The sequence below is a fragment of the Alosa pseudoharengus genome, unplaced genomic scaffold (genome assembly GCF_046254945.1).
Source record: "Alosa pseudoharengus isolate Yale_2024_CS ecotype anadromous, Long Island Sound unplaced genomic scaffold, YU_APseudo_1.1 YU_APseudo_1.1_scf_15, whole genome shotgun sequence".
In the NCBI taxonomy this organism is placed as follows: Eukaryota; Metazoa; Chordata; class Actinopteri; order Clupeiformes; family Clupeidae; genus Alosa; species Alosa pseudoharengus.
The window spans coordinates 37961085-37974692 of NW_027468620.1; the positions used below are offsets into that span (position 1 = coordinate 37961085).

Sequence of the window (13608 nt, forward strand, 5' to 3'; positions counted from 1 at the left end):
TATGACTGACAGGAGAATGGTCATCAGCAGAGGTGAAATGTCTGGGAGAGTGTGTGTGTGTGTGTGTGTGTGTGTGTGATGCTCAAGCCTGAAGCCTATCTTAGGGAAAGGAAAAGCAGTTGATTTAATTAGAAAACTCTCAAAATCCACATCCAGAACTCCTCAGGTTGGGTATATCTCTGAAGTACACCAGGATATTCTCTGCATACATACACACACACACACACACACACACACACACACATACACATGCACACACACACAAACACACACAGACACACACACACACACAGCTATATTTGGACGCACAAACTCTTAAGTCCCTCTGCTGTTGCTGAACTTCAAACAGCTTGCTCAACACTTCAAATAAAATTCTTAACTGGAGGGTGTGAATTATAGTGTGTGTGTGTGCCTTCAGGTGTGTGAGTGTGTGTGTGTGTGTGTGTGTGTAGGTGTGTGAAAGGGGGACTTCTGGCACTGAGTAGCAAGGTTCTTGCAGGGTCATCAGGGAAAAATCACGTGAATTGCTGTTGTGAATTGCTGTTGAGTTATGTGCGTGTACAGGTGTGTGTGTGTGTGTGTGTGTGTGCAAGTCTAGATGTGTGTGTGTGTGTGTGTGTGTGTGTGTGTGTGTGTGTGTGTGTGTGTGTGTGCGTTGAGTTTGTGGGGGAGAAGTGGGGAAGGGTTATTGTGGAAGGGGGGGTTCTGCTTCTGCCTTCACATAGGTTACTGTTTCGAAGTGTGTGTGTCAGAGTTTACGCTTGCAAAAAATGGTGCTGGTCAAAGTGACTGGGAGAGGTTTCGTTTTCCGAACATTTTGATGATATGCCGGTCAAATGTCCTATTATCGCTTCTTAATTAGTCAAGTTGAGTAAAACTGGAGACAGGCTATGTAGCTTAAAGAATGACATAATCAGGCCGTATAGAATGCAACATTTTCATTAGCCTAACTTAAACATGCTTAACTAGTGTCAATTTAAAGATCTAGCCAGTCTCTATGCTGTTTTCATGGACAGCAAGAATCTGCTTAGTTCGTTGTTTTTAATAGGCTACGTTGTTTGATGCTGCAACGTTATCTCCAGTGGTTTAACAGTTTCACGCACAGATGGGCGCAAACATTGAAGGAGCGCTGACACCACTACCCCCTAATGCTATGCCTCTGCAGGAAAATCAATCAATCAATCAAAATTTATTTGTATAGCCCTTTACAACAACCAGTAGGCGTCCAAAGTGCTTCACATCAGAGACTAAGAATAAAAACAGCATATCAAGCAGTAAAATGTTTAGTTTCTTTTTCTTTCGGTCCGCGGTTCAATGATACCATTCGATTGTGCGGCAAATTATCCACGGACCAGCAATCTCCTCGTCAAGGAGGCCCTAACCCTGCAGATCATAGATAGAGAAAGCATGCTCTGGGAACAGAACACAGTTGCTAGAGGTGGGCGATATATATCGTCTGCGATAATATCGTGATTGTTGTTTTAACGATGTGCAATTTGACATTATCGAGTATTTAAATTACTTATGGGGAAAAAACACTCGAAATCACGCATTGAAGACTCATACATTCCCAGGAGGTGTATGCGGGAGAAGCCCCTGGCTGCAGCAGAGCAAGTGTCACGTGATCACTAGTGGGTCACAACATTGTCCCACGCACGCCTAATGTTTATTTGGTGCAGCGAGAGTAGCCTACTTGGGATTTTATGCGGCTACTTTTGTCAAGTAGCATTGATGAGACAGTCACGTTTTTTCCTACACGGTATTATATGGAAAGAAAACATTAGCCTTTGAGTATTTTAATAGTCAGTTGTAAACAAAGAACTATTGTCAAGTAACTCTTTTGTAAATGGACTGAAGTTCGCTGTAAATATCTACGTTTACCGATTATGCTAACGTTAGCATCTCTATGGGATTTCTCATATACATTAGCCATAAGCTAACGCATTAGTTTCTATTCTGTAACTTGGAATGGTAGCCTCTTGGAAGGCTAGTGCTCATAAACAAAACATAGAAGGAAATAACTGATATGTACTCTGTTGGTCTGCTTAGTTTTACAGTGAATCCTATGTAAAGGTTTGAAAGGAACTTCAGCCTCAGACTTTCTCTTGGGAAACTGTTAGGCCTATTCATCTTCTCTAATGTAGCTGGCTAGACCAAGTCATTTCCACACACCCATGTGGGGGCAGAATTGGAAATGTGTCATAGAGTGACAATGCATTGGTTGATTTGGTCACAGGTTAGGTTATTGGTTATTATTGTAATGATGCTATTCATAAATAATTAGCGGTAAAGTAGCTCAGACTTTAACAAAACATTTTTTTTAAAGGATATCGACTAATTATCGTTATCGTCAAAATCACAAAAAATATTGAGATATTATTTTTTGTCCATATCGCCCACCCCTAACAGTTGCATGTCCAGTGTAGTCATGGGTCTGTCTACACGGAAAATGACAAGTGTCTTGATGCGGCCGCATCCCCCGCACCTCCACTTCCAACGTCGCTGATTCCGACAGATATGCCCAACACTTCGGCTTTTTCTCTAGTGGTGGTGGAGCTGACCGGACATCTGAGGTTTCAAGCATTATCATCATCCATCGCGTCTGGCCTCTGAAAAAGCTTTTAAGGCTAACCTGCCTGGGCCTGACCATGTTTGAACCGTCTCACTCATTCGTTTGTTGTTTAACAGATGTTTTTTTAAGCGTGCGCTTCCTATTTCAAATGCAGCATATGCGTGTTGTTTAATAACTTTCACACGGTAGAGCCTGTTCCTTTAAAACATAGCCAAAGGACGGTGTATTCTTGCTTTAGTATAGGCCTACATTAGGCTTATTCTCAAATTCAGATTTTGTTAGGGGGACGGGATTATTAGTCAATTTCAATCGGACATCATCTGACCGGAGAGATTTGATTTTGTCGGACATATCATTTATTTTTTCGGCCAATGTCCGGCCATTACCGGACAACGGAAACCCTGGTGTGTGTGTGTGTGTACCGTAGATGGCGTTGAGTTTTTCAGGGTCTAGTGGAGCATGGTGGTTGTGGTAGGTGTGTGTGTGTGTGTGTGTGTGTGTGTGTGTGTACCGTAGATGGCGTTGAGTTTTTCAGGGTCTAGTGGAGAATGGTGGTTGTGATAGGTGTGTGTGTGTGTGTGTGTGTGTGTGTGTGTGTGTGTGTGTGTGTGTGTGTGTACTGTAGATGGCGTTCAGTTTTTCGGGGTTTAGTGGAGCATGGTGGTTGTGATAGGTGTGTGTGTGTGTGTGTGTGTGTGTGTGTGTGTGTGTGTACCGTAGATGGCGTTGAGTTTTTCAGGGTCTAGTGGAGCATGGTGGTTGTGATAGGTGTGTGTTTGTGTGTGTGTGTGTGTGTACCGTAGATGGCGTTGAGTTTTTCAGGGTCTAGTGGAGCATGGTGGTTGTGATAGGTGTGTGTGTGTGTGTGTGTGTGTGTGTGTGTGTACCGTAGATGGCGTTGAGTTTTTCAGGGTCTAGTGGAGCATGGTGGTTGTGGTAGGTGGTTGTGTGTGTGTGTGTGTGTGTGTGTGTTTACCGTAGATGGCGTTGAGTTTTGCAGGGTCTAGTGGAGCATGGTGGAGGTGGTAGGGGTGTGTGTGTGTGTGTGTGTGTACCGTAGATGGCGTTGAGTTTTTCGGGGTCTAGTGGAGCATGGTGGTTGTGGTAGGGGGAGGTTTTGCTGCTTCCTCCACGTAGGTTGCTGTTTAAGAGTGTGTGTTTGTCGAACACGCCCACTAGAAGGTTCCGGACCATCGCTGTCGGCGTGGAGCTCTGGTTGGCTCGCCGTAGAGCCCTGGCGTCACAGAACACTCCGGAACCTGGGAACACCTCCTCTTGTTCCACCTGCTCAAACACACACACACGTCATGTGCAGTCACATCGATATACAGGCACACACACACACACACATTATGTGCAGTCACATCGATATACAGGCACACACACACACACACATCATGTGCAGTCACATCGATATACAGGCACACACACACACACACACACACACACACACGTCATGTGCAGTCACATTGATATATACACTCCAACAGGCATACACACACACACACACACACGTCATGTGCAGTCACATTGATATACAGTACACACTCCAACAGGTACACACACACACGTCATGTACAGTCACATCGATATACACACTCCAACAGGCACACACACACACACACACACGTCATGTGAAGTCACATTGATATACACATTCCAACAGGCACACACACACACACACACACACACATATGTCATGTGCAGTCACATTGATATACAGTACACACTCCAACAGGCATACACACACACACACACACACACACGTCATGTGCAGTCACATTGATATACAGTACACACTCCAACAGGCACACACACACACACACACACACACACACGTCATGTGCAGTCCAGTGTTTTCCCTAGAAGTGTTTCCAGCAGCGCTGCTGTTGATCGTAGGAACCCCCCCCCCCCCCCCCACCAAAAAAAAGAAAATGTTCAAAAAATGACTCCTTAAATGGTGACTTCTGGTGGATTTTGTGAAAGAAATGGACAGATTGATTGTTACAAATTATGACATAACCATTAACACAAGCATTTACAAAGCATGATTATTGCAGTACTTGAACAGGATTATTCATGTTTTTCTTTCACCTTTTTCATTTACATTATTAGTAATTAGGCACTGTACAACTGTACACTGTAGGCCACTGTACAAACTATTACTATTTAGAATTATTTACGATACATGATACATAAAAAATAATTGATGTCCTATTTTTTTTTTTAATTAAGGCATTAAGACAAAAGGCAAAAGATGTTTTTTATTCCTCCCTTTAGTCAATTTCAGCATGGGTGTCTTAACTTTTGCACAGCACTGTATAAACTATATAGACTTCTCTTTCATGTCATTACACTGTATTGGTGCTGTGCAAGTCGAATTGAGTGCCTGTCACTTTAAGGCCGTGACGGCCCGTGGGGCTTGCTTGATTCTCACGGTTTTAAGCTAACTTAGTAGTGTTGTTGTGCATTGTGCATAAGAATATGTGGATGAAATTAATTATGTTTCCCATGTCGTTTGGTAAATCTTGGATTATAGGAGATAAGTGTCTTGTATCATTTCTATAATTTTGGTGAGCTCTACAGGAATTACAAACTATATCCATATGTAAATGGTTGCGTGTCCTATTACTCAAATTCTTTTTTTTGCAACTTAAATTTTTTACTGGATGGATTTTCATAACATTCACAAAAAGTTGTCCTCTAAATCTTTAGACATAAATTAAATATCACATACCCACAAAATGAAATCCTCATATAAAAGATTACAATCACAGTAAAAATCAAAAGACCAACAAACCAACAGAGAAGCATTATAAAAAGGAAACAAACCTACAGAACAAAACAAGACAAGACAAGACAAGACAAGACAAGACAAGACAAGACAAGACAAGACAAGACAAGACAAGACAAGACAAGACAAGACAAGACAAGACAAGACAAGACAAGACAAGACAAGACAAGACAAGACAAGACAAGACAAGACAAGACAAGACAAGACAAGACAAGACAAGACAAGACAAGACAAGACAAGACAAGACAAGACAAGACAAGACAAAACAAGACAAGACAAGACAAGACAAGACAAGACAAGACAAGACACACACCATAAGCAGATGCATAATAGGTCTCCTCCAACCACTATATACACCATCTTACTGTAAGCTGTATGAAATAGTCCCAACTAGAACCCCCTCCATAACCTTCAACCATGGAGCCCACCGTTCCTGGAATTGCTCCTCCTGTAGTCTTAATTGAAATGTTATCTTCTCCATTGTGTATATTCCCCTAACTATGTCCAGCCAGGTGTCATATTTTGGTGGTTCCACCTTAAGCCAGCTAAGGGTGATTGACTTCTTAGCTGCAACAAGAAGAATATGTAACAAGTATATTTTCTTTTTGCTCATTGCCTCAGTCTGAACTGCGCCCAGAATGGACAAGAGCGGACCCCTCACTATTGTACAGCTGAAGATGTTATCTATAGAGTCAAATATCTCCTTCCAGAAGTCCTTTAAGACTGGGCAGCTCCAAAATATGTGAAGGTGGTTAGCACATTGTTCCCCACATGCTCTCCAACAGGCCCCTGACTGGTTTGGATTAAATTTGGAGAGGATGTGGGGCGTTCTAAAGAACTTATGAACTATTTTTCATTGAAACTCTCTCCAAATATTGACATTTAGGGACTTTATGTATGTGCAAAGAGATAGTCTCCCAAATGTCTTCCATGATTAGCATACCAAACTCTTTTTCCCATTTTTTTTTTTTTTTGACAGGAAGGTTGTTTGCCTGATCCATGCTGGAAAATATTTTGTACAAAATAGAGATAGGCTTTCCTATGTTTCCTTGTGTTTGAATTTTTGTCAAGTATTTCTCTATGCTACTATCAGCTCTATGTATCTTATCCCTGTCAGGATGTTTTGTCAAAAAGCTTCTAATTTGAAGATATCTGAAAAAGTCTGTTTTAGGTATGTTAAACTCTTCCACTAATTCTTCAAATTATTTCAGCTCTGTGACTCCAAGAAGCTGATGTACAAAATTAAGATTTAGGTGTTTCCACTTTTTGTATCCTGAATCCAGCTGGAGAGGAATTACATCTTTAAGATAGGCAATGCTGGAAAGACCTGATGTTACAGGGAGACTATACGATTTTTGCACCTCCCTCCAAGCTTTAAGTGTAGTTTTGGACCATCTACTGAGTGAATCATCTATGTCCTTATTACTTGTAAAAGGTATTACTGATAGTTGCATTGAAGAGCAGCAGTTCTTCTCAATCTCTAGCCATCTGGTGTCTGTCTTGTCTGCCATCCATACAATTAGTGCCCTCAATTGACAGGCCCACCAGTATTTTTTCAGGTTGGGCAAACCCCAACCTCCCTGGCTTTTAGGTAGTTGTAGCAATTTATATCTCTTGGCTATAGACTCTTGGCTATATACTCTTGGCCTTTTCCCTTGCCAGATAAATCTGGAATAAGTTGATCTAAAGTGGTCAATGTATTATTTGGAAGTACAAGAGGCAGGACTTGGAAAAGAAATAAAAGTTTTGGAAGTACATTCATCCTTATACACTCTATTCTACCAGAAATAGAAAGAGGGAGTACATTCCAATCTGCAAATTCGACCTCCTTGCGCGATTCTCAATGTCTTCACAATGTGCTTCTAGACGGTGTTGTTTACGCAACATGTATGCTAAGAGCTTGTCGGTTCGAATGCTTCGGTCTTCCAAGTCACCCACTCTCTGCTCTGCCTCGTTCATTCTCTGTCCACATGTCTGTAGTTGTTCCCTTACGTCCTTAATTGTTTCTTCAAATTTGTCCAATCTTTCAGAAATGTCCCTTCTCATTTGTTTCATTTCAGCTAACACTTCAGCCAGTAAATCACCAGAGTCACCTGTTGCTTTAGCTTGGGTGCTAGCCTTTGAGTTTGTGGAAGCTTTGTTTGAAGTCTCTGTCTTGCGTCCTGTTCCACTCATATTGATCACGCCCTTGGTATTACATATATGTAAAACAAAAAATGATAAAATATCACTCGAATTAGTTCCGTTATTATAGGTTTAGGGGTCCATTGGGGTTGGCAGCCTGATCACAAGTACAGCCATCAGCCAGGGGGCGGAAACGGAAGTCCCTATAGGTATATTAGCAACACAGGACTTGAAATCATTGCCTGTATCACAAACAAAAAGAAACAATGCGTGGAATTTATCTGGGAATAGGCTACTGAAGGTAGGGGCGAGCTACCTCGCTGGCGTGTTTAATTTGGTTCCAGGGGTTAACATAATGTAGGCTACGTTTTTTTGCACAAAATTGCGTCTGCTAATAAACTTAAAGATAAACACAAACAAGCATGATCTCCTGTGGAATCCCTGACTGCGCCTTCAACGTTAGCCTACTATTATTTGTTGACATCAAACCTGAACGAACAGCAGCTGTTCCTGAAGTTCACTTGCGTGTGGGTCATTCCACGTCAGTTCAACCAGGGCCCACGCACTTGAAATTCTGAAAAAATTACCAGGTGTACCTATGTTACCCAGGAGACACACTGTAAAATTACTCTTATGTAAGATCAATACTTTCCAAGATACAGCCAGTTTTACAGGGGGAGGGGGGTGTCGATTTTGTTCGGCCTCTTTTTTTTGTCAAAGTTCACAAGCCCACAGGGCAAGAACTAAACAATGTAGGAGGCTCAAATTTTGTATGCTGGTACATAAATAGGAATAGTATGTAGCAAAATCGGCACGTTTGGTCTGGATAATCCTGCATGGTCATAGCTGTCCCTCAAAGTTGATACAAATTTGGAGTTTTTGGCTGGGCTCTGTTTAAGCCTTCAGAAGACATATTTGTACTCAACATAGGCTCTTGATTTATTTTCCTTACTGAGATAAATAGAAACACTCTCACAAAAAGCAATGAACAGAAAATAAATCCCTTCAGGGTCTGAACAGCAGACCTCACAAGTCTGAAAAATCTTTTTTTAGGTTATCATTTTCAGAGCATCCAAACACCTTGTTGGAATATACAAAGATTTTTTAAATATGTTTTTCTTTATTCTCCATGATCCCTTCTTTTTGAAAACACCAATTTGACTTGTCTAATGCAAATCTTTCTTTTTTATTTTCCACCCTGAACATGGGCAACTCTATTCTAATGTGCCGTTCTCCCTGTGTGTGTGTGTGTGTGTGTGTGTGTGTACAGTATGTGTGTGTGTGTGTGTGTGTGTGTGTGCGTCTCATGTGCTGTTCTCCTTCCTCTGTGGTGCTGTGGTGCTGCTCATTTATAAAGCAGCTGCGCATTTCAGTGACTTGATAAAGCTCAGCTGCACAGCACAAAAGAGAGAGCAAAGCCAGCAAGCGATCCTGAACAACATCCATATTATGTGTGTGTGTGTGTGTGTGTGTGTGTGTGTGTGTGTGACTGAAAGCAAAGCCAGCGAGTGATCCTGAACAACATCCATATTCCATACCCCCCCCCCCCCCCCCGACAATAACAGACGGCAGAGAAGAGGAGAGAGAGAGAGAGAGGGAGGGATAGAGAGAGAGAGGGATAGAGAGAGGGAAAGAGAGAGAGAGAGGGAGGGATAGAGAGAGAGAGAGGGAGAGAGAGAGAGAGAAAGAGAGAGAGAGGGATAGAGAAAGGGAGAGAGAGAGAGAAAAAGAGAGAGGGATAGAGAGAGAGAGAGAGGGAGGGATAGAGAGAGAGAGAGAGAGAGAGAGAGGGATAGAGAGAGAAAGAGAGGGGGGAGACAGGGATAGAGAAAGAGAGAGAGAGGGAGGGATAGAGAGAGGGGGGGGGGGCAGTGGTCCTCCTGCTGAGATATTGATCTGGACATTGACTGCTGGACCGCTGACCAGAACCTCCTTTACCTGCTCCTCCTCCACTAAATCACCTGAGGAACAGGAGGGATGGAAAGAGAGAGAGGAGAGGGTGAGAGAGAGTGATAGAGAGAGAGAAGTAGAGAGGAAGAGAGAGAGAGAGAGAAAATGGAAAGTGGAGAGGGAGAGAGAGAAAAGTGGAGGGTGATAGAGAGAAGAGGAGAGAGAGTGGAGGAAAGAGAGAGAAGAGGAGAGGGAATAGGCCTTTCACTCACAGCTGAGACTCCAGGATGAATACCTAAATCTCCTTTACACACACACACACACACACACACACACAGCGGGAGCTGGGATGTTGAAGCATTATTGAAGTTCTGAAAACAAACCTGAACCCACTTCACTAAACAGGGTGAAGAGTCTAGACTTAAACGAAAAACTGATGCTGAAATACCCACTATTGCTGACGTTAAAACTGATGCTAAAATACACACTATTGCTAACGTTAAAACTGTTGCTAAAATACCCACTATTGGCGAGTTAAAACTGATGCTAAAACTCATGCTAAAATACCCACTATTGCTAAGGTTAAAACTGATGCCAAAATACCCACTATTGCTGACATTAAAACTGATGCTAAAATACCCACTATTGGCGAGTTAAAACTGATGCTAAAACTGATGCTAAAATACCCACTATTGCTAACGTTAAAACTGATGCTGAAATACCCACTATTGCTGACATTAAAACTGATGCTAAAATACGCACTGTTGCTAACTTTAAAACTGATGTTAAAATACCCACTATTGGCGAGTTAAAACTGATGCTAAAATACCCACTATTGCTAACGTTAAAACTGATGCCAAAATACCCACTATTGCCACTGGCGCCTTAATGCAGGGGCTTACCTGGGCTTCAGCCCAGGGGCCTCGACCAATGAGGGGCCTCCTAATAATAATAATGATAATCAATAATAAACGGCGTGTCTGTATTCGCGGCGTCATTAGCCTACTCTGGAGCTAGCCTAAATAATTGAGCACATCGTAGCCTACTGCTCTACAATTAGGCTACATCCATGCAGAGGCCCCCCTTGTCTTCTCCAATTCTAAAGTGTAACAACATGTAACAAAACGTAATAAATCCCAACGGGTGTAGAGGAGCTAGAGGAGAGGCTGAAACTGACTGACAAACTTATCATACAAACTCTGAAGATAACGTGGGTAGGATTGAAGCAACGATAAACGAGTGACGTGGATTCCTGTAACTGTCCATGAAAACAGAAGGTAGCCTACTAAATATCGTAGCAAATAGCCTGGAAATGAAACGGCTTTAAAAACATGTATTTCACGTGTCTCATTGGAGTGAACACAGAACATGGGCTGTGGCGCAAAGAAATGAATTAGTGATCTGCATCTCCGTTCACCAACAGCTAAGTTTGTGCTAACCCATTCGCACATAATAGCCTATGTTATGTTTTCTCCATTGTTAACATGAGATATGTCATGTACTGTAGTGATAATGCATGTTCACCTCACATGAGCCAGCTTGTTCTGTAGGCTAAAAGTATTTCTGTCCCTCCCAAACTGCGTTAAACTGGTGTGTTAAGTAGACAGAATTTCAAAAAAACTCCTGGGGAACCCCCTGACACGACAAACACATGCACTTTTGAAAAGCTTTTAAACGTCCATATGTGTACCCATCTTTTAACTTAGCCTGCAGCCAGCGTTGTAAAAGTTCAACGCTTGTTTTCGTGCAGTAGGCTAGCCTTTTTGATAAGCGATGTCATGGGTTGGCTGACGTGATTCGAGGACTTTCTGTTCCTGTTTATGTAAAGATTTTGCATAGGCTCAATAATGATAGCTACACTGCATGTTATTATAACCAAAAGCGCACGCTATGTAAATAGGCGGGGCAGATCGCGGGCCGGGTATCATTTAATCATAATTGATATTTGCGGTTGGGGGGGGGGGGGGGGGCCTTAAAAAAAATATAGCCCAGGGGCCTCGGGTGGTATTAAGGCGCCCCTGACTATTGCTGACATTAAAGCTGATACTAAAATACCCACTATTGGCGAGTTAAAACTGATGCAAAAACTGATGCTAAAATACCCACTATTACTAACGTTAAAACTGATGCCAAAATACCCACTATTGCTGACGTTAAAACTGATGCTTAAATACCCACTATTGTTGACGTTCAGAAAGAAAGAGCCAAGCACAGTATAACATAGTGTTATTCTAAAGTTCATCGGGTCTGACTGAGTAAATCCGTGTGTGCGTGTGCATGTGTGTGTGTGTGTGTGTGTGTCTGCTCAGCTTCACTCACGTGGCAGTGGTCTCCCAGCTGGCCACACCCGGGAGGCCGGCCCCTCATCCGCATCTCTGCCTGTTGGCATGGCGACGCCCCACACGGGGTGGCGGTGGGCCCACGCGGTCCGAGCTCGCGGAGGAACGGAGCCAGCTCGTCCTCCAGCTCGTCGCTCAGCTCGAACTTCATGACGTCGCCGGCCCGCCCACCCGACCCCCCCTCCAGCCCGCCCAGCAGCTCCAGGCCCCCCCCCCCCACGCCACCGTCCAGGCCCTCATGCCGGCCACGCAGCAACTCGGAGATGGACGGGATGGACTCTGGGCCGCAGGCCGCGCCGTGATCCGCCCACGACAGGAGTCCGTAGCCGCGGTCGCCGTTGCCCATGGACGAGGAACTGGAGGACGGGGAGGACGAGAGCGAGCACAGCAGGTCTGGCTGACCGGGGCTCGGCCCATGCTGCCCGGGGCTCGGCCCATGCTGACTGGGGCTCGGCCCATGGCCTGGTGCTGGTCCTGGGGCTGGTCCAGGGGCTAGTGTCTGTCTCATGGCTGATAGTAGCCCGGGGATCTCTGACGGGAGCAGGACAACAGGGCGAGGGGTCAGAACAGTGGCGAAAAACCCACAATCACACACCCACACAAACACCCCACCCCACCCCACCCCACACGTTACATCCAACACACACCCCACACACCCCTACTCATGCCCCTCACACCCCATCATTCATTGAGGTTAATGATGTGTTAATTAGTGGGTTTGATCCAGCAAGCCCACTATTGTTCTTCTTAAGTTTACTTATTATTATTATTAGTGTGTTTGATCCAGCAAGATCGGAGCAAGCCCACTATTGTTCTTCTTAAGTTTTCTTTATTTCTTTATTAGTGGGTTTGATCCAGCAAGCCCACTATTGTTCTTCTTAAGTTTTCTTATTAGTGGGTTTGATCCAGCAAGCCCACTATTGTTCTTCTTCAGTTTACTTATTAGTGGGTTTGATCCAGCAAGCCCACTATTGTTCTTCTTAAGTTTTCTTATTAGTGAGTTTGATCCAGCAAGCCCACTATTGTTAGTGGGTTTGATCCAGCAAGACCACAGCATGGCTGAAAGCGGAGCAAGCCCACTATTGTTCTTCTTAAAGGAGAATTCCGGTGTGATATTGACCTAAAGTGTGTTGAAACATGATACCGAGTGTGAACGTATGTCTCATAGCCCATCTCGGCTTGTCCCCTGCACTCCAAAATCTGGCGCTAGTTGGCCGATGCTAACAATGGTGGTGCTCCGGCATCGGCCTAGCCATGCAAATAAATCACTGTTTTACACCATTTACGAGGCTCAATGTATCTCCACACTTCATTGGTAGACTTCCGAGGGCCCTGACATTTAAAACGAGACATTGAGAACTTTGAAAAAGCACTGGTAGTTTACTTACAAGACGATTGATACAGACAGGTCCTTCACGAAGTATAGCGTTTGCAGACATCTTGAATTTAGTCACGATAAGTCGAGCGACGAGTAAGAATGAACAGGTATGATAAGGGATCAGATTCCAAAAATAATTCCGTGGAAATGCATGGATTCCAGTTGCTGCGTCCTTATCAGTCTATGGTCTAACTTATGAAGTGTCGGGTCAACGTCAACGATAAGTAAGTTAGGCTAACGTAAACGTTAGCTATTTGCTGTTTTCATATGCTATATGCTTTAGGCTACGTGATGGCCATTTATCACACTCATTTTAGGTACTACTTTTACTACTTAGTTCTGTCAAAATGTATCTTATCGTCGTACATGGTTATCTTCCTTAGACTTCGTAGATGTAGTTACTACAATTTGGAAGCGAATTTCGAAGTGTAAATATGGTTTTAATATGTAAACAGACCAACCGAGATTTTGCAATGAAGTGAATGGAGTCTTTTTAGGTAGGGCTACTAGG

At 43.4% G+C, this 13608-nt stretch overlaps 1 protein-coding gene across 1 annotated transcript in view; it reads right to left on the bottom strand.

Annotated features, from left to right (window-relative positions):
* The window catches only part of LOC143123997 (uncharacterized), a 29699-nt gene that overhangs the window by 4053 nt on the left and 12038 nt on the right, over window positions 1–13608 (bottom strand). The window contains exons 3-4 of the mRNA XM_076285254.1: window positions 11700–12250; window positions 3628–3856 (exon numbers count right to left, since the gene is read on the bottom strand). Of these exons, the coding sequence (XP_076141369.1) occupies window positions 3628–3856; window positions 11700–12250 (780 nt within the window). The remainder of the gene's footprint in view (window positions 1–3627; window positions 3857–11699; window positions 12251–13608) is intronic.